The sequence below is a fragment of the Thunnus albacares genome, chromosome 9 (assembly GCF_914725855.1).
Source record: "Thunnus albacares chromosome 9, fThuAlb1.1, whole genome shotgun sequence".
NCBI classification, from domain to species: Eukaryota; Metazoa; Chordata; class Actinopteri; order Scombriformes; family Scombridae; genus Thunnus; species Thunnus albacares.
In genome coordinates, this window is record NC_058114.1 from 32333359 (window position 1) to 32360153 (window position 26795).

The 26795-nt window shown below is 39.8% G+C and overlaps 1 protein-coding gene across 10 annotated transcripts in view; it reads right to left on the reverse strand.

Annotated features, from left to right (window-relative positions):
* mcf2l2 (MCF.2 cell line derived transforming sequence-like 2) overlaps positions 1-26795 on the reverse strand; it is a 156543-nt gene that overhangs the window by 82748 nt on the left and 47000 nt on the right. For 8 of the 10 annotated variants that reach the window (XM_044362744.1, XM_044362749.1, XM_044362751.1 and 5 more), the window contains exons 3-15: positions 23993-24107; positions 22117-22207; positions 20579-20698; positions 16287-16403; positions 15883-16032; positions 14409-14533; positions 14208-14322; positions 13715-13834; positions 10815-11006; positions 8389-8580; positions 8116-8302; positions 7804-7907; positions 3220-3308 (exon numbers count right to left, since the gene is read on the reverse strand). In XM_044362744.1, the coding sequence (XP_044218679.1) occupies positions 3220-3308; positions 7804-7907; positions 8116-8302; positions 8389-8580; positions 10815-11006; positions 13715-13834; positions 14208-14322; positions 14409-14533; positions 15883-16032; positions 16287-16403; positions 20579-20698; positions 22117-22207; positions 23993-24107 (1717 nt within the window). The remainder of the gene's footprint in view (positions 1-3219; positions 3309-7803; positions 7908-8115; positions 8303-8388; positions 8581-10814; positions 11007-13714; positions 13835-14207; positions 14323-14408; positions 14534-15882; positions 16033-16286; positions 16404-20578; positions 20699-22116; positions 22208-23992; positions 24108-26795) is intronic. The other 2 variants (XM_044362745.1, XM_044362750.1) reach the window with 1 other exon arrangement.

Consider the following 26795-nt stretch of genomic DNA (forward strand, 5'->3'; position numbering starts at 1 on the left):
TATGATGACGTGACTACGCAGCATCATCTTAAGGGAGAATTCATCCTTCTTTGGTTCTCACAGTTTTTCTCACCACTCTCCACCTCTACTTTTCTTCCTCCTCTTGACCACTCTCTGTCCCCCTCATTTCCTGTTGCTTTTTTTTTTCTTCCCTTTTTCTCCCTACTCTGCTGCATCCTGTGGTTCTTTTTAAAAAAATGCAGAGACAGGCTGAATCACCATGAGTATGCAGGGCCGTCTGCATCATGACCTTATAAGGAACTTATGTAGTGCTAGGGGAGCACATTTGAGGCTCCACAGATGGAAAAGATTCATGACTGAAATCACGCTGGGAATAAAGTGATGGGTTCAACATCATGGTGCAGTGGGTGCTGTTGATTCTATACTTGTTTTTATTTGTACTACTAAACCTTGATAGATCTCCATATGTGAACACTCAAACATGCCTAAACAACACTCGTTTTCATCTTTTCTCCATGAAGTGCCACTAAATAAGACTGCATGACATTTTCAATGTCATGTCAAAGCAACATAAGGTAAAAGAAAGTGTTTTCTAGGGCTGTAGTCAACCAAAGAAAATCTCGGTTGACTGAAATCGTACATAATCTTCAACTAATCGATTAATCGCGGCGTTGGATGTAACGATGCACAGTGAACTCAGCAGTCACACAGTTCTCCGTTCTCTATTTCTGTGTTTTCTATGTTTTGCGTCTTCGGGTTAGGCTAACCCATTGTTGCTAACTTTGGAGCTAATCGCGTTCAACATTCTTTATTGCGTGTCACCACGTTACACACCACTTTACTGCGTGTAAATGACTGAACCACGCTGTCTCACCATTTCTCTCTCTCTTACACTGTGTGTATGTGTGACAGAGCCACACCTGCTTTTCTCACGTTAAATTTCAGACACAGTTTCCTCTGCTTCAGCGGTCAGTCTGCAGTGACAATCAAAACAGGTGCAGCAGCTGTTCAACTGAATTTTCACTGTGTTCACGGGAGTTGGGAGTACTACTGCATATGTGAAAAAAGTTGTACAAAGCCTTCTGTGGATCCAGAGACAGTTGTGTGAAATCTGATAAAGCATAACACACACCTGAATCTGTACACTCGAGTGAATGAAATCCAGTTGCATCATGGGTAATGTAAGCACAAGGTTTTGGCAAAGAAGAAGAACTAATGGATATAAAAACGATATTGACAATATTGCTGGTTCTGCTACATCGATTTTAATCTTTTTAACTGTCCATCAATGTAGAGAAAGAGAGTACTCTTTCGAGATCAATGCTGCATAGACCAAACATACCATTTATTTTCAGTAGTGCTAATCTTCATTCATTTTACCACACAAACCCTCAGTGCAGTCTTTAAGTAAGTAAGGACAAAAGCAGTTTTAAGCTTACATTCATTTTAGTTTTCAGGCTGTGATAGACCCTCTCAGACTTTTGAATGCATTCTCATAATAGCACTTTTCCAACACCAATATATTTCTCTTTTAGACATAACTCATACTCACATAAAGAAGGAACATTGCTTTATTTTCTGTCCTGCCTTTGCCTTGAAAGATAAAGTTCTGTAGCTTTAGTGTTTCCCTGACCTGATTCAGCCCTGCACTGTAGCTGTGCTGTTCTCTGAGGCTTCACAGAACCATGTGATATTACTTATTCTATCCACTCCTTCTACACTTAATTGTCTCTATGTTCAATCTAATGCAACTAACCCAACGTAGGTGATTCTCACTGAGTTGGCAAACATGGCTGAATGCAAATCCGCTTTCTTCCTCCGGTCCATTTATTTTGGTTCCCCGGCTCCCGTTCTCTTTCTAGGCCTCCAGCCAATTTCATAAGAGGCTCCAATTTTTTACCCGCGGCATGAATCTCTCTTATGGAAAAGTCCCTGTGCTTTTTTTCAATTACCCTGAGACAAGTCAGCAAAGATGGACTTTATCCAGAAGGAGTTAGAAGAGAGATAGAAGAGAGGGGATGATAAGGCTGTGCAGTGGATTCAGACCTATAGCCTGCCTGTCTCTAGGACACACTCCAGTTGGCATGCGATGTCAAATCCAAACATTTGTTTAGGTAATTAATTCTGTTTCTCTAATCATCGCCCAGTCCAACTGTCAAGTTCAACCTCTTTCATAGTGACTGGACTACACTTAAGTCTATCCAAAAGAAATTGGATGGAAGCCATGAGGAAAATTTTGTCAGAGATCTTCTAAAATCATTAATGGCAAAAGTCTGGGAAGAATACATCACCTTTGAAGGTACAGCAGAAGGATTTATTTTTAGTGTTTTTTTTTTTAATCAATACACTCATACAAAAAGGATCTTCTTCCTCAGGATGTCTTTTCTTTTCATTAAATTGAAATTCAATTCTAAAGCTAAAACACTAAATCCCAGTGATTGAAATTAAAAATGTATTAAATCATTTCAAATAGTTCTTTTTCTACTTCTTATTGTTTACTCTTATTCACTAGCCTTTTATGCAAGAATGTACCACCATGCATGTTACTGCACATACTGAATGAGCATGTGACAAATAAAACCATTGAATGTTGAAAGTCTAGTTGAGATGTCATAGGAAGTCTGTCAGAACCTTTCAGCTGCAGAGCTGTCTGACCATCAGCATGGATAAAGGCTCAGATACAGAAGCTTCAGTGTGAAGGATGCTTAATGATGCGGGAGCTGTAGCTCATTACAGTGTGTAACACTAGAGAATGCATATCATACAATTTTCCTGTAGTCATTCAGGGGAAGTTTGGAGTCATTTCACTATCTGAGATGGTTGAGGTGGTGGAAAATCCATTCAATCTAACTAAACCACAAAAAAGCAAATGTGGAGCCTAAAGTTAAACCCAACTCTATTTAGAAACTGATTGTGTTGCTCAGATCTGACTGCCTCCTTACAGTGCGAAGTCACGGATAAATTCCACACTGGGGTCTAACATCACGTCCTTCACGCTGTCACCTGGATGTTAACAGTTAGACCGCTGTGTCTGAAATATGCTGGTCACATACGCAGTCCTCGTGGTGCATACGTGCTATAAATGACTCCCCTGCACCCACCACACGCAAGCTATGTACGGAATGACTCATCCTAGACGTCTCTCTGTTCTCTGTGGTTGGTTCATAACTGCACAGTTTTTTCTGTCTTTTGCAGTGTAGTGGTGTAGTAGGAAAATTACTGCACGTGAACACTCTGCAACAGCATTTTAGTCCTTACCTGCGTCTGCTGGACAGACTCTCCTCTGTCTCATTGGACACAATGACATGCGTGGAGCCTCCTTGGCTTTCCTCATGCATCACCTCAATCTGTGACACACAAACACACACACATATACATCTAGTTATTATGGAAAAGGGGCTTTCTATATCATGTCAAAAATGCAGATGGATACCAACGTAACATTAGTAAACTAAATGTCTTCTTCTCAAGCTTTGTCCCAATACAACTGCTTAATAGAGCACTCAGGCAATCTCTGTCGACTTGTAAAGTCAGAACATATCCTGTGACCACATTGTCTCGATCAGGTGTTTGCATTCAGGTGGTCAATAAGTCACTGGTAAATATTTGACTGGCCCAAAAGTAGAATGCAAGCTGATTCTTGTCCTTATTAGCAGGGGGCTTCACTGCAGAGGTTGGTTTAATGATTTACTGTGGTAGTAATAATGGTAATAACTAATTTAAACAAAAGGTAATAAGGTAAAATTTTACTGCCATTTTCAGTCTGACTGCAGCACAACAGCCCTGCAATAATATCATATGCTTATTGACGGTATAATGTTCAGATTTTGTTGAAATTATTTTCTAAAGGTAAATTGATTTGTATGATGTACTGATCATTACTGATGATACTGACCGTTTCTAATCTGTCATCCACTCAATTTATATAAAACTTGCCAGTATATAACACAATTCAACAGCAAAATAACTGTTAATTTGAATAAAGGCCTCTCAGGTCCAGCAAAAACTGAACATTATAATCTTGGATGGATTTGCTGCAATGATATTGTACTGTACTACATTAGGTTTAGGTAGGTGTACCTAATGAACTGGCAACTAAGTGTATTAACCTAATACATTGTTTGCGAATTGCATGAAATAAAACACAGACTGAGATCTCTGTTAAAGAAACTTGTCTTTAAAGCACTGGTATCTACCTCATTGTCATTTTTTCAAGGGAAACATCTTGGTGGTAAATATAAAACATTTTGGATTTGTCTTTTCCTGCAGATGGAAAAGATTCCTGCAAGTGACCATGCCGACACCAAAACAGTGATTACAAAATTTACTATAAGTTTCCACTAATACGTCATTTCAAGTCTCTCATATTAACGATAAAATCAAAACCGGATTTAATTTTGTTTACATTTAGCCACATATATGCGCCTTTGTTAGCCAGATCACAAGTGTGATTGCAGCTGTCTTACTTTTCCTGGACTAGACTCAAATGATTGCAAGCTCTACTCCAGCACAGAGGGTAATGGTATTGCACCTAAAACAGTTTGGAAACTTCCAAAAAATACCAGAAGAAACTTGTGCTAAAATCAATTAGCTAGCTTGCTAACAATTATCCCACCAATGGTGCAATATTACTATGCAATATTTTTGCCTTTGGTGAAGACCACTACCAGATTAGAGTCATAAATTCTTGCCATGGTTGGCAGAGAGACCTTTGCAGACTACATGTTGAAACCCGACTTGCCATCTTTTATGACTTGCAAATGATCAGGAAAGGAGGTGCCAGGGACTGAGATTACTGTTGCACCTGACAGCACCGAAAACATCATTCAGAGCTCTATGGATCAACGGAGCACATTCTAGAAGTTGTCAAAGTAGGTAAGAGAACTGGGGGAAAATGCCTCTCTGTCAGGATTGGAGGGTTCCTAGATGCTGCATTGGTTGTCTTCCATTGTGACTCACTACATGTGATACAACTGTCGCACCCAAACTTAATTTTTGTTCCTGACGTCCTTTCTGTCACTTTATGTAATAGGGAGAGTGATAGCTCAGTTTGACAGACTCTGTTAGTGGCCACTTACACTGACCACTTCCTGACATGTACTTACATATGGGAGGATTGTGCACCTAAAGGCACATTTTCCCAGTTAAAGAGTTTTTGGGGGGAGTTTTTTGTTATTCAAATCAAAGGTCTAAGGAAAGAGGATGTTGTTTACTGTGCAGACTGTAAAGCCCCTTGAGGCAAATTTGTGGATTGTGATATTGGGCTATGTAAAAAAAATGAAAGACTTGACACGCCTCTTCCATTTATTGTGTGTGGTGTTGTTGCAATGCCTCTGTGCGGATGTCCACAGTGTGCTGACCTGAGCAGGGGTGTGCTTAAAGTTTTTATTTGTTGAACTTTGACCCAACCCCAACCAACCACCGTTGATCACTTGAACTGCTAGAACTGCAGGATGGAAGAAAAAAATTACTTGTTTTTCTGAATTTCCTGAACTGTGCAGTAACAAACTGGCCTCATATCCATACCAGAAAACAAGGTAAGCTACGAGGTTTGTTACAAAAACAGTGTTTGAGTCTCTGCAATGTAGCAAACTACTGCTAGCAACATTTAGCATTGTAGCTTGTAGGTTTTGACTAAAGTCAGTCCAATAGATAATCAGAAGTGGTAAATACTGTGCCAACCAATGCGGTTGATGCAGCACAACACCCTTGGCTTTCCACTGTTATGTAAATATGCCTTAAGAGAGACAGATAGATTTACACCTTTTCAACATCTGGCTGGACAGTCTCTAAAATCACCTCCATGTGGTTGTGGTGGTTTTCCAGGTTGTGCAGTGGGATTGCAGTTCATCTCTATTGCTTATTGGTTGTGACTGCACTTGGCCGCTTTGATATCAGATAGCTATCCCATCTGCCTGAGACACATGAGGAGGCTGAGTGTAAATTAGTCATTAAGTCACTGAAGGATGAATCCATGGTTTAAACTAATAAGGCAGGTGTGTCTTTAAATCTTTTACCACCTTAAAAGTCCTTGGTTATTGTTTTTTTACCTTTATTTACAGATGCATGGCAGACTGCCTGACTACTGTTTGTTACACATATTTCCACACGAACAGCAGAGACCGAAGCGCCTTTCATGGGTATCTAAGATGAGTTGTTAAGGAGGGGAGCAGCTGAAAAAAAAAAACCTGCTTGATTACACCTCATCACTTGCAATTCAGCACCGGTTCATCTGAGCATGTTAAAGAAACTCGATACAACTAACGACAAGAGCAGAACTACTTGGTGAGCTTTTGATTTTTGGCTCTGACTTCTCACAGGAGAGAGGACAGTGAAACATGACACCCGACAGGCGGATTTCTTGTTCGGTCTGCCCACATCAATTATGGAGGAAGGTTTATGGTCTAACACACCAACACTATCACTACACAGACAGACCCTGTTTGTCAGCAGCACAAAATAACCTCAGGGCGTGCATCCAAAATTATGCATGCTGTAAACCAATTAATGAGATCAGAGCAAAATCGCAGCAGAGCAGCAAACAGCAGCAGGGTGGCATACTGATTAGTGAGACCCTCCTTCAGCCAGAGGGACTTTGTTTAAACCATGATCCCCCTGCTGACAAAACACTGAATCCCATCCAGCTTCAGGGCTGCTGTTCTGGAGGTTACCTCTGACCTCCCTGAGAAAGGATGGGAGTGTGAGGAGAGTGCAGTTCTGTGGGAGCAATAGATTTTGCTTGTAGTTTTGTTGTTTTGCTCATTATCCTCATTTTGTGTTACAGAGAGACGGTGAGATGGAGCATTAGATGGACAGGCAGATTGGTACACCGTTGGCAGTCACCCACACATTGTATTGGACTGTCAAGAGGAAGAAGTAGCTAAGCGTTAAAGTGAAGCTGTCAATTTATCACCTCGATTTAGGTTGCAACCCTCACTTGAACAAAAGAATAACAAGGAGGATACAAATGAGAGATTGTCTGGGTTCAACTTTATGGTTTCAGTATGTGTTTGGTCAGTCACACAACAAGAGTCATCCACAGCATGGTGTGTGTGTGTGTGTGCATGCTGTGCCAAGTGTGTGGTGAGATATACATGAGAAAGCCCCGGCCTATATACGGCTAAACAGTTGGGGAACAGGAGATGTGTATCTGTGTGTGTGTGTGTGTGTGTGTGTGTGTGTGTGTGTGTGTGTGTGTGTGTGTGTCCATGTCTCTCTTTGTGTGTGTTTGTGTGTATGTGTGTGTGTGTGTTGTGCCAGGTGTGTGGCATGTGGTGAGATGTTAGGGGTAAAGTGCAAGAAAGCCACAACCTATATACTGCTATACAGATGGGGGACAGCGGATGTGGACGTGTGTGTGTGTGTGTGTGTGGTGGAGGGGGGGGAGTGGGTTGGTAGACGTGGTTTCATATATCCTGTGTGCCACTCTACAAATGAATTCAAGTTTCCAGTCAATACACTCTCTTGGCATGATATAGATATAGATATATTTATATGTATACTATATACTGTTATTTTTGTTTTGTTGTAATTTTTGTTATTCATGATGGTTTGGCAACATTTATTATGTATTTCTCTGCATAAACAACCCATAATTACTACCGACCCATAACACAACAGATAAGCATTAGAAAAAAAAGAAAAATAATCAAAATGTGTTTTATTGTATTCAGTAGGTCATTGCAGAGGATGTAATGAAGCCTTGTTTTGATCAGAAAAAATTAAAAATATGTTTCACATATCTAAACTTAAAAGCAGGTCAAATTTGACCCAAACACAATAGGAGGGTTAAAAGGCTATTATGATGCAGTGAGATTTCAAAGTGAGATGGGAGGATAGTACCTTGATGCCTCCTTTGGCCTTGCGTATGTTCTTCTTCTTGTTGGGATCGGCCTCAGCTGGTTGCTTGCCGCTGTTTGAGTTATCTGAAGCTCTGCGGGCGAGAGCTGGAATGAATGAAGAAGACACAGCATGGGTTACCTTGGTAATTCTTCAGAACTGATATTACTGATATGACATGTACGAGCTTGCAGCTTCAGGTGTCAGTTATGCCTCTTGCAGTCACAATTAAAATCGTCTCAACCGCTTGAACCAGTTATACTAGGTTCACCATCTGCTACGTAAATCAGTAAGTTATAACGACATTCAACTCACGCTGCTGGCTCCCAGTGGTCCTAGAGGGATTCTTCAGTGAGGGCCGTTTGGGAGAGGACTCAGGCCTCGGGGCGACAGGCTGGACAGGCCTTGTCTGTTTGGCTGACAACCTCTTCAGACTGACATGTCGCTTCTCGAACATCTCCTGGACGTCCTCCAGCCGCTTCAGTGCCTTCAGGACACTGGCCTGAGGGCACAGAGCTCAGTATCAATCCTCTTCCTGTTCATTTTTGTAACAGAGTATCAAAACTTAAACATTTTTGTGCCTCATACCTTGATATCCTCAGACAGGACGACCTCATACTGATTGTGGAGGTTTCTCAGTTCAGTCAGTTGGTTCTTTTCTGCCGAGTCCAGAAAGCATTCAATGTCGGTCAGTGCTGACTCTGCTCCCTCCTGAGACTGACACTTATCTACAGCCTGGGAGGCCAGCAGGTAGATGCCAGACTCACACCACTGGTTCACCTGTACACAGCAGAAATTCATGACATGTTAAAACTGGGCAGGATTTCAATGCAGCATTGAGTATCCATTTCGATGTGGCGGGCTAGCATGAAGGTCCTGCATTTGGAAGCCACTGGGGCCAATTTGCAGTAGTGAAAGAAGTACTCAGATCCTTTACTAAAGTAAAAGTACATGAGTGTTACGAGCTTGGTGTAGTTTAAGTATTGCAGTAAAAGTACATAAGTATTATGAGCTTGATGTAGTTAAAGTATTGCAGTAAAAGTAGTGGTTTGGTCCCCTTGAATGATATATTATTATATATGACATCATTAGGTTATTAATACTGAAGCATCAGTGTGTAAGCAGCATGTTACTGTTGTAGCTGCTGCATTAAAAATGAGACCTGAGTTCAATGAAACAGGAATTTCCCTTTAATCACAGATATTTGCATTACAGTTTATGTAAATACTAAGTAAATAGTCATGGGGTTCCAAGAGTCTTATGCGTTTGCACTGTCTGTGGATTTCACTATGTAACAATGTCAACAAATCAAGTAAAGATATAGAGGCAGCAGCTTACAAAAGCTTACATACAGTCACCTTCCTTAGAAAGGAGAAAGAGCAAAAGTAAGTGGGTAGAAAAAACTAATCAGCCAACTGCAAATAGTTTAGTAGTTTTAAACATACAAACACAGACTATGTGTCAAGATTGCTGCATTATTTTTTGGCCATTTAGAGGAAACAAGTTAAAAACACTGCACTGACTTAACATCACCTCATAAAATTGTTATGGCTAACATATTAGCATTTACACATCCAGCAGACACAGAGCAACATTAGCATTCATTTGGAGTCTTGTTTTTGTCCACCTGATGAATATAAGTCCAGTATTCCCTCTCTTTTTAGCTGTGTTTTGATCTAAACCAACATGATGTTATGCCAAAAGGGTCTGTAGAGCTAAAGGGAACTGCAGAGTTGAGTAAAAATACCATCTGTTCCTCTGAAAAGTTTTGTTTTATACATGAATAGTCCTACTATAGGTGTACATACTGTAGGTGATATGAAGAAGTGTGATCCAACATTTGTCTCAGCAACCACATAAACTACAGACCAGCAGCTGGAATTATAGTTGATGAATAGAGGCAAGACAATTAATCTGTTGCTGTTTGAATTCAAATGTGACCACAAGCGACAGAGTGGAACAGTCACACAGGAACTCACTCTCTGCCACCTTACCCTCAAACAAGCTGAACAACAATAACTCTTATCACAGTACACTGCTGACAGACACTTCTTCAAGAAAAGATAACTCACTGCTCAAACATTCACAAGAAGTCACAAGAAGTCACAAGATGTCACGCACCAGTGCATGCATCAGTATATCCATATGACTTACATTCATCAGGTCAACAGAGACAAGACTTTAAATGAACACTACTGTTGCTCCCTATCTGCTGGATGGAAAAAGACAACTGATTGCTAGACCATCTTTATAAAGTGATAATATGTCAGTGCTGTGTTTATAGCCTCTTCCACTGCCCCCAAGTAGCCAAAAACCATTTAAAAGAGCAGTTATTAGCCCAACAAAGTACTGTTTTTGCCACACTAGCAGCATGGTTCTGGGAAAGTTGGTCAGTCCACCATTTTGGTCCAGAATGATTTATATCAGCAAATGTCTGAAAAATTGCCATGAAATTTTCCACATTTATTATGACATTCCCATCAGCCTCATTTGTACTTTGTGTTTAGTGCTAATTAGCAAGTATTAGCATGCTAACAAGCTAAACTATAATGGTGACCATATCATACCTGATAAACCCTGTGAACATTGTCAATGTGAGCAATTAGCATGCTAATTTTTGCCCACAACTCATAGCACCATTGTGCCTTCATACAACTTCACTGTGCCAACTAGCGAGGCTGTGGACTTTTAGTCTTGTTTATTCTGAAATAACAACCAAAATCACAACGTTGACACCAAAAGAAATGAAAGGTACGGAATATAAATGAAATATAAAAATCACAGACAGTGAATGAAACATCATTACATAAACGCAAGTCTGAAAAACAAGATTTCGGGGATGAAAACAGATTCAGCAGCCTTTAATAAATTAAGCAAAGACTCATTCAAAGGCTGATCCAGAGTCAGTCTGCGGTCATTTACACATGCAAACACAGATGATCCAAGTGCAGCGGATCTAACTTGTGTTTCTGTGTGTGACGTCTGTAGATGTAGAAGTCGTATCATAACCTCACCTTATCAATGCCCATGTGTATCTGCAGGGATTTGGACAGGACATCTGTCTTTTTCTTGGCCTCGTTGCTGAAGTCGTCGCAGACCCGTCTGAGTTCCACACATTTAGGTCGAATGGAGTCCACAGCGTAGTGGTTGCTCTGGATCAGCTGGTCACCATGCAGTGCATGGAGCTGGGCCTTTTCTACTGTGGGCTGGAAGAAAAGCAGATTACATTATATTATGGCATATTAAGTCAAGATAACAAAATCTCAAGGGTGTCCACAATCAACTGTATCTGCTGAGGCAATTATATGCATATCAGTGTAGATATTTTGCTGTTACTTGTAAACTACTAATACAAATTTTTGACTATTGCTTTCTAGTCAAGTGCCCATATAAAGTAGCTGTCATGAGAATCAAAACTTTGTCCTAAGTTTTTATGTGATGGAGCATTTCTTGGACATTGGGGGCCTCTTCTTATTTCCATGGAACAGTGTTCTAATTAAGTCCATTGTGTGTGTGTTTTAGTTATCAGCTTTGTGTACAGTACTATCATATTTTTGGTAAGCATGGCTAAGTATATTTAACCTTCGCCCTTGTTTGGCACAGACTATAAAGTTTGACTGAATTATTATCCCAGTCCAGCCCTTGATGATGGTTGGTCACAGAAGCCCCTCAGAAGACTTCCCTCTTAATCTGCTCGTAATGTCTTAAAAAGCTCTTCAACTGAAGTGAAGACTAATGTGAGTCATGCATCATTTCTAGGAAACAGCAGGAACAGCGCCTGCAGCCACATTCTGCTGATATCACCTGAGACAGGTTTAGACATATCAGATAACAGGTTTTCTGGTCTAAAATCTCATTGGTTCATTTTGAATGCTTGGCATTGATTGCCGAGGAAATAAAGATATAAGCCAGTTTATCTGGATATTTTACATCAGTGTGTTTATGTATTTTGTATAGAATATGGAATGTAATAATGAAGTCAGTACGGTCTTGTGTGTTAACATATGGATAAGGAACACACCGTACCACACCACAATGGGAAAACATGAAGATAGCATCTGTGATGTCACCACACAGGATTGTGAGTAGAGACCGTTTGAAGTGTAGATTTGAGTTTATCGCATCCTACCATCTTGGCTGTTTACTGGGACCAGAAAATCCAAATTAGGTCAAAGAATGTGGGTAAACGGGGTGAACTAAACTGAGGGACAAAGAAGAAGCAACAACCACCAGTAAAGGTCTCCGTATGCTTTAAAGGTAGTGCTTGTCGGATGGTCACACTGCTTCTGAGACCCCCAACAGTGGAAACGTGGGGAGCTGCGTTTGACAATTTTTGTGACTTTCTGAGGAAGATAATCGGATAATCACACACACTTTATGCATCGAGTGGCTAGGTGTGCGCTGAATCGATCTCTTTTTTACTCTTCACACAACTACTTCGGTCACTTTTGGTGACCAACACCATGGATGCTGTCTCAAAGTGTTCACCAGTATCCTCTCGTCATACTCCTCTATACAGTTCTAACACTTTAGACCTAACTTAACCTCTCAGATCTCAGTAACAGAGCCATCACTCACACAGCACTCACCATATCACATGACCCTGGACACCTCCTAAATCCATTTTTCACTCTACTCACATTCAGTCACAGATACAGGTCACAAGATAACACTATGTATTAGTCTTTTTGTCTGCATGTACAGTACCAGTCAAAAGTCTGGACACACTTTCTCATTCAAGGGAATGGGAAGGTGTGTACAAACTTTCAACTGGTACTACATATAATGATGTATGTATTATTATATTATAATTATAATTATGGACTCTTTATTTATAAAAATGAGTCAAAAAGGGCCATAATACCAGATCTCTAAACAGAGGCTCTGAAAGTCCACCTCAGTGTGGGTCCAGGAGCTGTGGAGAGCAGTAGGCGAGCAAACTGTCAATCAATGCCCTCACAGCAGACGGACCCTCTCGTCTATGGACGTGACTTAAACAGTAGAGTCAGTGAATTTGAAGTAACTAAAGTTAAAGCCACATGACACCGGGATATTCCATGTAAAAATACTCCATTAAATTATTGTCTAATCATAAGATGATGAGCTATTTAATCTTTTTGGAAAAATGTCTTTCCCATTTTGAAATTACACATGAATGTGCTGAAAAGCCAGACATCTGAGATTTCCACCAGCACTTAAAAGCAGCATACATTTGTGGATCCGAGAGCATGAAAAGAGTCTCAGAAGGCCACATACTAATGTAACCCAGTCCTCATATGTCTTGCGATCCGTGCACACACATTTAACAATCTGTAAATAAATGCAAAACAACTTCACAAACATTTTAGATATTTATATGCACAGGAAGCTTTTTCCAAAGTAATTTTTATCAGATCTATGAACTTGAAGTTGAATACACATTTGGACAAACTGTGCTGTCAGTAAAGGGAAGTAAATATTGGAATGGCCTACCACTGGCAATAAGGGAGTGCCCTACATATCCCTCCTTTAAGACTCTCCTGCTGAGTGACTACAGAGGTAAATTAGCATTCTTGCTAACTCTGGCATGTTTACATCTCATGTTTTATACTGATGTCCATTAAAGTGCTCTGTCCCAGTCAAACAAACAAACAAACAAATAAATATACTGTATGTAAAATACTGATATTAATTTAAGTTGTGATGTATTCATTTGTACAATTGTTTTATATTTGTTACATACATTTGTTTGTTGTTTGGTATTTGTTTGTGGACTGGACAATACATTTGTGAACACCGTAAATTACCCATAAACTAATACATATTTGTAAATCTTTTAATTTGTAGTTCAAGTGACATGCATTTGTCGACCTTATTCAGACTAATTTCTCTCCATAATTAGGGGCTATATATGGAGTGTGTGTTGTTGACTTACCTGAGCCTTCTCCTCCAAAGCTTTCAGTTCCTGTAGCAGGTGTTCAACTCTGGCAACGCAGTCCCCGATATCTGATAGGCTCGTTAGACTTTCCATCAGACTGTCTAGAGACACTTTGACCTGAAGAACCAAGGAGGGGGCAGAGACAAAGAAAAGACAGAGAAATTAATTACATTACTCTCTCATCATCACATTGTAGTGATAGAACTCACTTCACTTAAGAATATTTTAGGACAAATAGTGTCACCACTGATTAATCACAAATTATCCCAGTCACAAAATTTGACACAGGGTCACTAAAACATGACTAATTAAGAAACCGAACTCAGAACCCACAACTTCCAAACTGACTCAGCCACTCATGATTTTCATTGTATGATTTTAAAGCGGAAGTCTTTAGAAGCTGTATGAAGAGGAGACACAGGACAGATCCAACGGTTGCAAGCCAGAGGCAGCCAGTCAGACAGTGAGACAGACAGATCTACAGATCTACCTCTCTGAAGTCCTGTTCAAAGTGGCGTAGCTGCAGGCACTGTTCCAGTTTTAGATGGTGTTTACACCAGAACTGTTCAAAGGCGTTTTCTGTCTCATCCAGCTGAGCCAGGAGCCTGAAACACACAACAGGAACTTCATTACATACATGCTAGGAGATACTATATGACTGCATTACATTAGATAGAAGTAAACTTTTCACCTTTCCACAGTGGTTTGGTTCTCCATCTCATCTGGGTTGAGTTTGTGGCTCTCTGACTTGGCTGCCTGCTCCTTGATACAGCCTAACAAGGTGGTGCCCTGCTTCAAAGCTAGCTTCAGTTCATCCTGGTTTAGAGACACAGAAACATTGGAAAAAACATTAACATCAAAACACAAACACGGTGCATCTCAGGTTAAAAAAAAAGGCTACTTTTCTATAGCTTTGCATTGTAGCAACTAACATTACTAATATTATACTAGAACCTCCTGTTCCCACATACAGACTCACACATCAGAGACGTGTACAGGAGGCCATTCACTGTGAAATAAACCTCAAAAAACATTTAAGGAAGTTGAGAAAGGTGCAACTTTAAACAAATGTCCTATGACACAGGGGAGCAACAACTTAGAGACAACTACATTGATTCCCTCAGGATAAAAAATGTTTTTTCCTGCTCAAACTTGCAGTGCATAAAGATACTCATAACCAGAGGAAAAGCTGATTGTCATGTCAATAGCTTCATGATTGTCTATGATATATCTATAATGAGCTACCAGTTTTATATATGAGAGAGGATGCATTTAAGCACATAACTCCAGAAACAAACGAAACTGTGTCATCGAGCACCAGCCAAGCTGCAACAAGAGAGGGTATGCTATGTAGCACATCTGCAAACTTCAAGGTCATGAGAGTGTAACACACCTGTAAACTTCAAGGTCATTAGGGGCAAGAGAGAGTTGCTTCTTTCAGTTTATATGTGTGAAGAGGGGGTAAGAACATGATTACTCAAAGAGGGACTAGCAGGCTGCAGTGAATATTGTAGTGGCCCAAAGTGATGCTGCTGTGCTGTGTGGGCTCTACGTATTTCTCCTTGCATTGCATTTACACCAATCATATTCTAATTTCAGTGCATTCTGTGTGCATTTACACCTCCATTAATATGTATTTTTCCCTATAAAGATAATAAAAGGTGGAAATGGGTTCTGTGTGAGTGAATCTTTATCTTTACTGGGATCAGCACTTGTTTTCTGCTTGTGCAGTTGAAGTAAATTGGTTCTGTACTTTCCCAAAATTCATCTTTGGTGAACCGTCATGACAATGCTAACCTTTGAGGGAACCAGAGTTTTGCCACAAACAAAACTAATCACAACCAGCTGTAAGCCCCTGCATGACCTGCAAGAAGTCGCTACATCACCACCAATTTTGCAATAAATCTTTCTGTGCTACTCTGCTGTGACCAGGCACTAATAGGTAAAATTAACAATTTGACAATCTCCCATGAACTTGTGTTCTTCAGGCATGTTGACACTTGTTTAACGTGAATCTCTAGGTACTCAGGAAACAGAAGCCTCACAGTCACAAATCTGCTTCTTTTTAATCCCAACTGGGAATCTACAGTATGTGTGTTGTCATGAATGCATACAGTATATTGTCTGTGTTAGTATATGTTTGTGTACTAAATCTAGTAAATCACCTTGAGGTTGGTGTGTTTGTCTGTGTGTGCGACGAGCAGGTCTTTGGTGCACTGGACGTCATTGGGCAGCTCCGTCTCTGCGAGGTCTGTCCCAAACTTCTGTAACATCTGGGCGGTGGTTTTCACTGTCATGGCAAAGTTCTCTATGGCCTAGGGAAGAACATCCACACACACATGTGACTCCGCAAAGACTCCGGAAAAGTAACTGTCCATACAGCCACTGTAAAGTCAAACCTGTGATTTTTCCACAACTGTTACATTTTGGGCTTCTATAAAGACTGAGAGAGTTTGATGTACAGGCTGGAAAGTGAGGACTGAAAGGAAGAAAATTCACCATTTCAACAAGCCAAATAACTAGTATTCTGGTTAAGGTATACAGTATTGAGTTCTATATGTTTACTCACAGTTCGGTGGTGTATCCACTGACTGTGACAGTATTCCAGGCTTCCTCCTAGCTCTCGGGTCAGCTGCCCTTTATCCACGTAACCGTGCAGGTCAGACAGAGAGTTCAGCATCACAATCTGCAAACACATCCAAAACTTCATGAGTGCTCTTGAATTTGACGTTCATTTAGTTGAAAACTATCCTTATATCAGTGAAACATCTCATCAAGTTCAGATTCATTGCCATTGGAAGTCCTTCAAAACTTTGAAAACAGTTGTATAATGTCTCCCAAAGTCTGAGAAAACAACCAGCAAAACATTTGTATTAGAAAGCTTGGGATACAAACTAGCAGGATGGATTTGAAAGATGTGGACATTACATAGTGAGTTGCATATAGGGAAGTGTAGGATCTATTGGTTTTGAAGCTATGTAAAATGTATTTGGTTGGCCCACACTAACAAGCACCCAGCCCCTAACGCTGTCTAACTCTAACTCTAACACTCCCCTCCTCCTCATCCCCCCTACGCATGGTCTGTGAAAATGAAACTGCTCAAGTGCACTAAAACCACAACACAGTGTGAAAAAGGCGTTCTGGTTTGTTGCTCTTCATAATCAGCTCATCAAGAGATTAAGAGGAAATGTAGCTTCTTCAGTGGAATTACCACACACACACACACACACACACACACACACACACACACACACACACACACACACACACACATAAATATATATATATATATGTATATACACACGCACAGTGCTGCTTGAAAGTTTGTGAACCCTTTAGAATTTTCTGTATTTCTGCATAAATGTGACCTAAAACATGATCAGATATTTACACAAGTCCTAAATAATAGATAAAGTGAACTCAAATAAACAAATGAGACAAAAAAAAATAATTTTTCCATCTTTTTCATTTATTTATAGAGGACAGTTTCCCAATCTTACATACTTGTGGGAGGCAAAAGTATGTGAATCCTGGCTTTCAGTAACTGGTGTGACTCAATTTTGCAGCAGTAACTGTTTATCAGCCGTGCACATCAGCTTGGAGGAATTTTAGCCCATTCCTCCTTACAGAACAGTCTCGACTCTGGCATGTTGGTGGGCTTCTTTGCATGAACTGCCTGCTTCAGGTCCTTCCACAGTATTTCTATAGGATTAAGGTCTGGACTTTGACTTGGCCATTCCAAATATTATCTTTCTTCTGCTCTAAGCACTCTTTGGTAGAATGACTTGTGCGTTTAGTGTCGTTGTCTTACTGCATGACCCACTTTCTGTTGAGCTTCAGTTCACAGACAGATTCCTTGACATTTTCCTGTAGAATTTGCTGGTACAACTCAGAACTCATAGCTCCTCAATGATTGCAAGCTGTCCTGGTTCAGAGGCAGGAAAGCAGCCCAAACCATGATACTACCACCACCATGTTTCACAGATGGGATAAAGTTCTTATGTTGGAATGCAGTGTTTGCTCATCACCAAACATAACGCTTCTCATTCAAGCCAAAAAATGGTTGGTCTCATCCATCTACAGAACATTTTTCCAATCACCTTCTGGCTTATCCATGTGATCATTAGCAAACCGTAGACGGCAGCAATGTTCTTTTTGGAGAGAAGTGGGTTTTTCCTTGCCATGTTCAATGTTCAGTGTTCTCCTGATGGTGGACTCATGAATACTGACTGTAGCCACTGCAAGAGAGACTTTTAGTTTCCTAGACGTTACCCTTGTGGCCTCCCAGACTATTACACACCTGCTCTTAGTGTGATTTTTGTTGTTCAACCAATCCTGGAGAGGGTAACAATGGTGTTGGATGTCTTCAATTTGTACATGATCTGCCTGACAGTCGACTGGTGGAGTCCATACTCTTTAAAAATGGTTTTGTAATCCTTTCCAGCCTGGTGAGCATCAACAACTCTTCTTCTAAGATCCTCAGAAATCTCCTTTGTTTGAGCCATGACACGCTTCCACAAACCTGTGTTGTGAAGCTCAGACTTTGATAGTGAAGACTCAGATTTCTCTTCTTTAAATAAGGCAGAGCCTCCCAGACTCACACTTGACTGTCATCCCATTGATTGAAACACCTGACTCTAATTTCCCCTTCAAATGAATTGATAATCCTAGAGGTTCACATACTTTTGCCACACACAAATATGTAACATTGGATCATTTTTCTCAATAAATAAATGACCAAGTGTAAGTTTTTTGTCTCATTTGTTTAACTGATGTCTCCTTCTCTACTTGTAGGACTTGAATGGAAATCTGATCATGTATTAGGTCATATTTATGCAGAAATAGAACAAATTCTAAAAGGTTCACAAACTTTCAAGCAACACTGTATATATATTTATGTATGTATATTTAAACTGAGGTCAATGTCTTTTTTTAATCTGAGAGTTTTAGCAATTTGGAGGGAATTTGAATTTAAGTATCTTATAAGCTGACTCTGATTATCCCTCAATACGTTTAAATTTCACTCCTAACTGACTAACATGTACTACATAAATATAATTTAAAAAAAAAAAAATTCCTGGCAGTGCTAAGAAGGCTTTGAACAATGTAGACCCTTATGCATGAAACTGAACAGTTAACTGGATCAGGGATGAAGATTATTTTCGATTAATCTCCAAATAATTTTGTAAGAATAGCAGAAAATTGTGAAAAAAATGCAAATCATCATTTTCCAGAGTCAAGGGTAGTGTATTCAAAGGTCAAATTTTGGCTGACCTTTTTTTTTTTTTACTTGTTCTACAGTATTCAGAATTTCTACTGAAATCGGCTCTGCTGCTGTGTGCAGCTGCTGCTAGTGTGCTTAACCACAACACATCACCTCTCACCTAGGTCAACCGTCGCTATAGATGAACAGGATGTGCACATACATTTTTGTGTCACTAAATGACAGTAAAACATATAGAAACATATTCATATTCTTCATCGCGTTATCAATGATGGCGGGATATCCCGATATCATATCTGCACATCCCGATATTATATCATAGGGCAAGAACTAATTTTAAAAAAGGCGCTGACAGACTAAAGTGAGATTTGAACAGCAGCAATGACATTTTGAGATAAATAGCCAGCATGTCACCAAGAAGGTCCGTATATGTTATCTACAGTACAGTTTTTTTGCCAGAATAGGCAAAGGTTGAGTTGGTAGAGACAGATCTATCAGATGAGGGAAAGTGTTTGTTTATTGTTATTTCAGTTGGATGTTTGAGCTTCACTGTACAGAATGATGTGTGTGACAGTTCAAATTCATTGGCTGAAAGTAGAAAGTTTCTCTGTGCTCATCTTAAATCTGAGCTTAAGACGTGTGTCTACAGGCATGATTTGTGACTTTTGAAATGAAAAACAAAAAAATGTATATTCATAGATTCTGGATTCAATGAGGGAAAAGGAGGAAATGTTTTTTAAATAATTTTTAACAAGGTAATTGAACTTTTTGGGAGGAAAACCCATATCACAGATACTAATTGCAGTGCTTCCCTTATAATTGTACAGGTGTGGCTGGCTGCCAGGCCAATGAGAGCCGCTGCCAGGCCAAAAAATATTTTTTTAAATGCCAAAAAAAACGCCAAATACCCATTCATTTGGAAATCAATAGCGTTTGGGAGCCTCTGAGCAGCGCTGTTTCGAAATGTGAGTCAACGTCTGTGTCGTTGCCTGGGAAACTGCAGGTAGCGTAGCTCCTTTTAAGGAATAGGGCAGTGCGTAAGCGAGTGAGTAGTTACGCGAGAGAGCGAAGGTCAGAAAAGTGACGGTGATTGTGAGCGGAGCAGAGGAAAATTTTAGCAGTAAGTTGTCAATCTGTCAATAAATGTACAGTGCAGACTACAGTGTGTCAGTTAATAAATGCTTCAGCTTCTCAAGACCAAGAAAAGTCACGTCTCTTGTTTCCCCAACTGCTGGAAAAGAAAAGAGGGTTAGCTTTGAAGTTAGCAAAAATGGGTTAGCCACTCCCTCTAGCGGCCAGAAAGAAAAATATAGCTTCTAAAAAGGGAAACCTATTGAATATATACTCTGAATACTGTATTTGTTTGAACATTTGATTAAAATGTAAATGGTATTCCAGATTTTAGTATGTAAATATTTAATGTGTACATGTTGATGTCATTGATGGTGGACCCTCTTGGTCACATGCTGAGTATACTTGTTGAAGATGTGATGTTAAAATGTTGTAGATATACCCAATAAATCTGTAGCTGTTTATTATTATTTATTTGTTTATGCATCCAGTTGAAAAGCTCTCACGGTTTTTCCCTGTGATTGCAGCTAATAGAGTTTATTGAGTTGGTAGTGAAGCATGCTTACCGGTACCTTCATTTTAAAGTCATCTCTGTGCAGTTTGATCCCGATGTCTGCTATGGCTCTCTGGAAGAACTTGGACGGCCTCAGCACCAAAACCAGCTGCAGGTTTCCTGGAAATGCGCCCTAGATAACACAATGACAGCAGCTTGTCATATGTCAGTGAACTCACCACGGGCCTGAAGCTCAGCATGTACTTCTGTTTTAAAACAAATGCAAATGTACACAACCCACAACAGTGACTCATTTTTACATTTGCATGTGTATCTTGTGTGTTTTGTGATGATCAGGAATCTGATCTATTACACTGGAAAGCAGAAGAGGTTACGATGTTTGCATACTGCATTATGTGAAGTTTACCAGCTCCCACAGTACACATTACATCAGACTATCAGAGCCAAACAAAAGAATACACTGAACTGACACTAGCTCTGAATGTGCAGCTGGATGAAGATTTCCTCAGGAACATTCAGAGAAGAAACAACTTCCTGCTAAATTTTCTAGGGATTTTTTAAATTGCTGGGACTCATTGGTTGCTTGTGTAGAGAAAGGTGGACCAGGTCTGTAATCTACAAGGCTTTCATTTTTCACAGACTGCCCTCTAGAGGAAACACATAGACATTACAACACTGAGCTTTGGACCACAGACAGAGGGGACACAGGGAAGGTGAAAGAATTAATCTCAAAACATAACAAAAAACATATCTTATTCAGGCTATATAATTTCTTCCAAGAATCATCAGTGTAAAGCAAGCTAGTAAAAACAAATAAAGGCGAGACACTGCAGGGAAAATAGGGATTATGGATAGATTCAGGTCAACGTTGCTACATCTTTGTAAAATATTCCAATGATAAAAAAAACAAATACAAATTGTATTTCTTTATAATATGTTACAAATTATTAAAATGGAATAAATTAACACATAAAACATGGACTATATATAGATTATAAATAGAAAATACCTTTCAAAATTTAAATGCCTTGGAAATCCTTAAGATCAAAAACTTCCATATTTAGCTCCTCATGAGCGCATGTAGTATTCATGATGTTCAGTAGTTGTGATCTATTACAGCTTTTCATGACTGGCTATCTGCATGGTTCAATACTGAGTAGGCACCATCAAAACTCTTCACACAGTCGACACAGCGGCAACAATTACGGAGCACACCGTGACACGTTTGCATTGTTTTCACACAGAAAGCATTCAGTGATTACAGCCTTCAATACTTTCTCACTCAAACAACATTTGGTATAAAACAGTATAAACTGTTACATCTGTTTTGAGTCATATTGAGCCTAATTTTATTACCAGTCTGTTCATTCTGGAGACCACTCAAACCTGCCATTAACATCCGTGTTCACATAGATGATGCATAATTATTGTATTTAAAGCTACATGCTGCAGGATACTGTAACTGTACTATTGTTCTGCACTTACTTCCATAGCTGTTTAATTTGGTTACACTTTAAATTGTGTTGGTTTGCAATGATGGATGTAAACATAACGTATTTACATGGTGTTCAGATGTCTGAGAGAACTTACTGCAATCCTGGATAGAGAAGCCTTCACTGAGCTCCATTTGTCCTTCCGTCGGTCGATGATGATGATGAAGCCAATACTGGCAGCATCCAAGCTGGAGACGGGAGGAAGAGAGGGTCTGTAATAGAACTGCTGCTTTGTGCGTGTGTGTGTGTGTGTGTGTGTGTGTGTGTGTGTGTATGTGTATGTGTGTGTGTGAACAGATCAGATAGCCTAACACTGGAGGGTGATTGCTCCTGAACATCATTCATCTTGTGCATTTTAACCGGTATATGTTCTCCTCTATGTGGTAATGTTCCAGTAAGTGCAGGAAGTGAAGTGGTGTTATGTTTACTAAATTTAGCCCTACAGCTAACACAAATGAGCCTGTTTAAAAAAAATTAGGAACTATTGTACACATAGCTATTGTTATATTGTCCTGTTGGCTGGCTGTAAATGACTAGAACTTTAGAAAACATTAGGATCCATGCGGAGTTTAGCATATGCTATAATAACAGGCTGTGCTGACTGAATTAAAGCCAGAACATTGCACACTGAGACCAGCACTCTGCAACAAAACGGATTGATTATAAATGATTATTATCATATCTTTTTATGTTATATGGTATATCATGGTTTTCTGTTTATAATGTATATATTTCATAGCATTGTATTGTAGCCTATCAATACTACATAGTGTGTGTGTGTGCGCATACAGTATATTACCTATAGCACTTTATACTTACATACACTATACACTCATGCATGTATAGTACACACATCAGGCTGCCTGCATTTGTTTCAAACATATATTTGCACAGATATATTTCATATTTTCATTTAGTCTATATAGTCTAATATATTCATCTGTCATCTTCAGCGAATTTCCCCTCAAGGATTAATAAAATGTGATCTTGTCTTATTTAGTATACTCTGTGTGGCTCCATGCTAACCCTTTAGCATAGCCTACATTAGTTGACTGGTATAAGCTACATGCTGAATATAAAAACACAATCCTATCTAGGGAACATAGTGCTGCTTCCTCAGTGGAAACAGGGAACATAATGCCTGTCAGTTAGAGATTTGGTCTGTTTTTCCATTATATTTTGTATTCATTCTACCAGAGATCACTCATCGTTTAGCGGAGATATATACAGAATATAGATGATGTGTTCTCATCACTTCAGGTAAACAGACCACAAGGACAGTCTGCCAGAACAACTGGGTCAATGCTAGATTGCCAACTAGGCAACAGTTGTGGGGCCCCAGAGCTCCAGGGGCCCCTGAAGCTCCACAGTATGTTGTTTGTGCTGATTTAAATGGATGCACCACTAAAACGCAACATCAGCTGACATGATAAGAGCCTTTAAGGTGTGTCTGTCAGTATTACCTGATCTTGAGGCTCTGTCTTGTGTAGAAATCTAATTTTAAGACCTTTGTTATTTCACCTTTGTGTTTCTATGTTGCAAATTCCTAAATAACTGTGTATCTGTGGTGATCCACAATAGAAAAACTGTACAATTTGCTTAGGGTGGGAGAAAAGGGGGCCAGCAGCTTGTTTTCGCCCTGAGGGCCCCCTTGGCTGTGCCACTGTAGTACAATAAGTCTTGATTTTATATGTCGTAGTACCTTCTGTCAAGCTGCAATGATATGACTGGAATTACACCCATCAGTGTAAATGTAATAGAAATCATCATATTCTGAGCTCGCTGCAAGTTAAGCCATTACAGCAAATTACATCAAGTCATGTTTAATGTGATTTTGTTATGTGGGAGAGTCTGCGAGGTTAAATAGAGGTCTTAGTCATCGATGTCCACTGAGCAGAATGTGTGAGTAGAAGAAGAGCAGGAGTGTGATTATGTGAGGACTGCACTGATGAATATATAGTTTAAGTGAGTACCTGGGGATGCTGGTCAGGTAAGTGACTACATTGAGGAAGTCTTCCTCTGGCACTTCACTGAAGCCTGAGTACTCTGGGAAGGTGATGATGGGGGCGCCATCTATCCCTCGCCCGCCTGCAACAAACACAAGACACATGACACAGAAATTTTACTTTCCTTCCCTCTAGCAAAAAACTCATCCTGAAGTCTTTAAAACTGCATTCACATGGTCGGTTTTTTCAATCCTCTTCATCTTTGTTAACATTAATTCTCTATTTAAGTAACTTTAAGGTCAGTATATACCGTATATTGTGATACTGTGAGTATGTTATGTGATGTTTACACTTATATTCAAACTCAAGACTACATGTTTTAATGGCTGCATCTATCCACTAAATATTCTACAGTTATTCTGAGTAGAATGAGTATACCAGATTGTTTCTTATCTTGTCATTTCATTAGCTGCTTCTCAGCCCTGCTGTGGGGAAACTGTTCATCGACAGTGAAAGGAAGAACCAACGTTTTAGGACAATAAAGTCATACAAGTCGTTATAGAAAATCCTGAAAAAAAATCTTGACATTTGAGCACTGCCACAGTTCAAGCATGTTCCCATATCTAACACCTATACTTACACTAAACAGTCACAAGATGGCGACCTTGAGCTAACAATCCTCTCAACTGAAATATTATGAAGATGTGTGTAATTTTAGAAATCACTAATGTATGAAGGGCAGAGGTGCACTTTATTTTGACATAAAACATGCAAGTAATCCTCTCTCTCTCTCTCACACACACACACACATTTCACACATTTAATTTTCTCCGCTCTGTCGTGATCATCTTTCAACCACACACATCCAATTAACTTGCTGACGATGGAAAATCTATACCTGACGCTCTGCAGGATGACTGGAATGTGTGTGTGTCACATATGTCACGTTGGCCTTGGAGAGGCTCAGTAGGAAAGTGCTGCACACAGTGTGTCATATTGACCTACACTTGTCCCAGCAAGGTGACAATATACAATATATCATATGAGAACATGTATCATGGCCTTTGTGTGCCTTAGCTGAAGAGAAAACAGGCCTTAAATGTTCATTTCTGTATATCTTAGCCTTCTTGTTTTATGATCTTCTCCTCACTCACTGAGTAAGTGTCACTGTAAGTGAAGGAGAATGGGCACAGTCAGATGTGACAGAACTGTACATGAGAAAAAGATCAAAATATCGAGCCAAAAGACCATAACACACCTACCCACATCTAACACACTAGCGCAGATGCACATATGGCGAGGGCCATAAATCAGGCTTGTGTTTGCCCCAAACTTATGTAACTCTGAAGGCAAGTAATGCTGAGAGAGGGACTTTTTTTTTGGAAACAGTTGTTATTTTGGCTGTTGTGAGACAGCTGAGAGAAGGAATGAGAAGCATCCCTGCAGAACCGCATAGGCTGCCGTGCCGCCGCTACACAACACATCTGGAAAAGTCTGAGGGCACCCAGTGTGAATGTTCCTGTCTGAGCTTTTCAAAATATAATTATGTGAGTTTCCACCAGCTGGTCTGCAATGAGAAAAAGTTCCCAGTGTAAAAAAAAAACACAACCATGATAAGTGTATTGTTTTTTTTTTGTCCTTTTTCAGACAATGACAATGAACAAACCATAGCCATGCAGCATCAGTGGACACTTTCATATGGGACACTTCATTAGGCCAGTGATGCTGTGCTGACATTTGTAATCCATTCAGTACTGGAGTGTATTATCATTTCATTCTCGGATTATAATCTTGCAACAGCTGCAGGAAGCTAAATCTAAACTGGGAATACAGAAGTGATGTCCATCTGTACAAGAAGAAGTGGATCACCTTTTGTGTTCCTTTAAAATGTTAGATGGGCTTGAATTGTAATAACATAAGAAACTTTTCATCTAGCCAGTGGTGGAAGAGGTACTCAGATCCTTTACTGCAGTAAATGTGCCAATACAGCAATGTAAAAATACTCCATTACAAGTAAAAGTACATAAGTATTATGAGCTTGATGTAGTTAAGGTATTGCAGTAAAAGTAGTGGTTTGGTCCCTCTGACTGACATCATTAGATTATTAATAGTGAAACATCAGTGTTAGAGCAGCATGTTACTGTTGTAGCTGCTGGAGGTGGAGCTAGTTTACACTACTTTATATACAGTTAGCTAGTTTAGTCCAGTGGTTCCCAACCTGGGGGTCGGGCCCCTTCAAAGGGTCAGCAGATAAATCTGAGGGGTGGTGAGATGATTAATGGGAGAGGAAAGAAGAAAAAACAAAGTTCTCCACCGCTGCATCTAGTGCCATCATTAGGTCAAAAATTCAAGTTGTGCAATTCTTTGGTTTATGACCAAATACCTGAAAAAGTATTGACATTTGACACCTGCGACATATCTTTATTTGGTGAGCTGGGATCTTGAAATATATGATATAATCTGATGCAGTTATTAAAAGGTTAGTCATGCATCCAAAACTCTCCCTGAATCCAAATGTAGGCTTATGTAAACAAGTCTAGTAATACCATCAAGTAGTGCTGACAGATGGAGAGTATCCTACCAGACAACACTATGATTAAACTTTCCAGAATGAGTCCATCCATTTCCATTCAGCCTGGAACCCTGAGCTGTGTGTTACAAACAAGAACACACATGCGCACGCGCACGCACACACACACACACACACACACACACAGGAAGACCTGGTCTGATAAATCTCCGACTAACTGCTGTGTTATCTGGATGTGAACCAGTCACCCCCCACATATCACTCCACTTGGTTTCCCCCTCTATTCCACTCAAACAAACA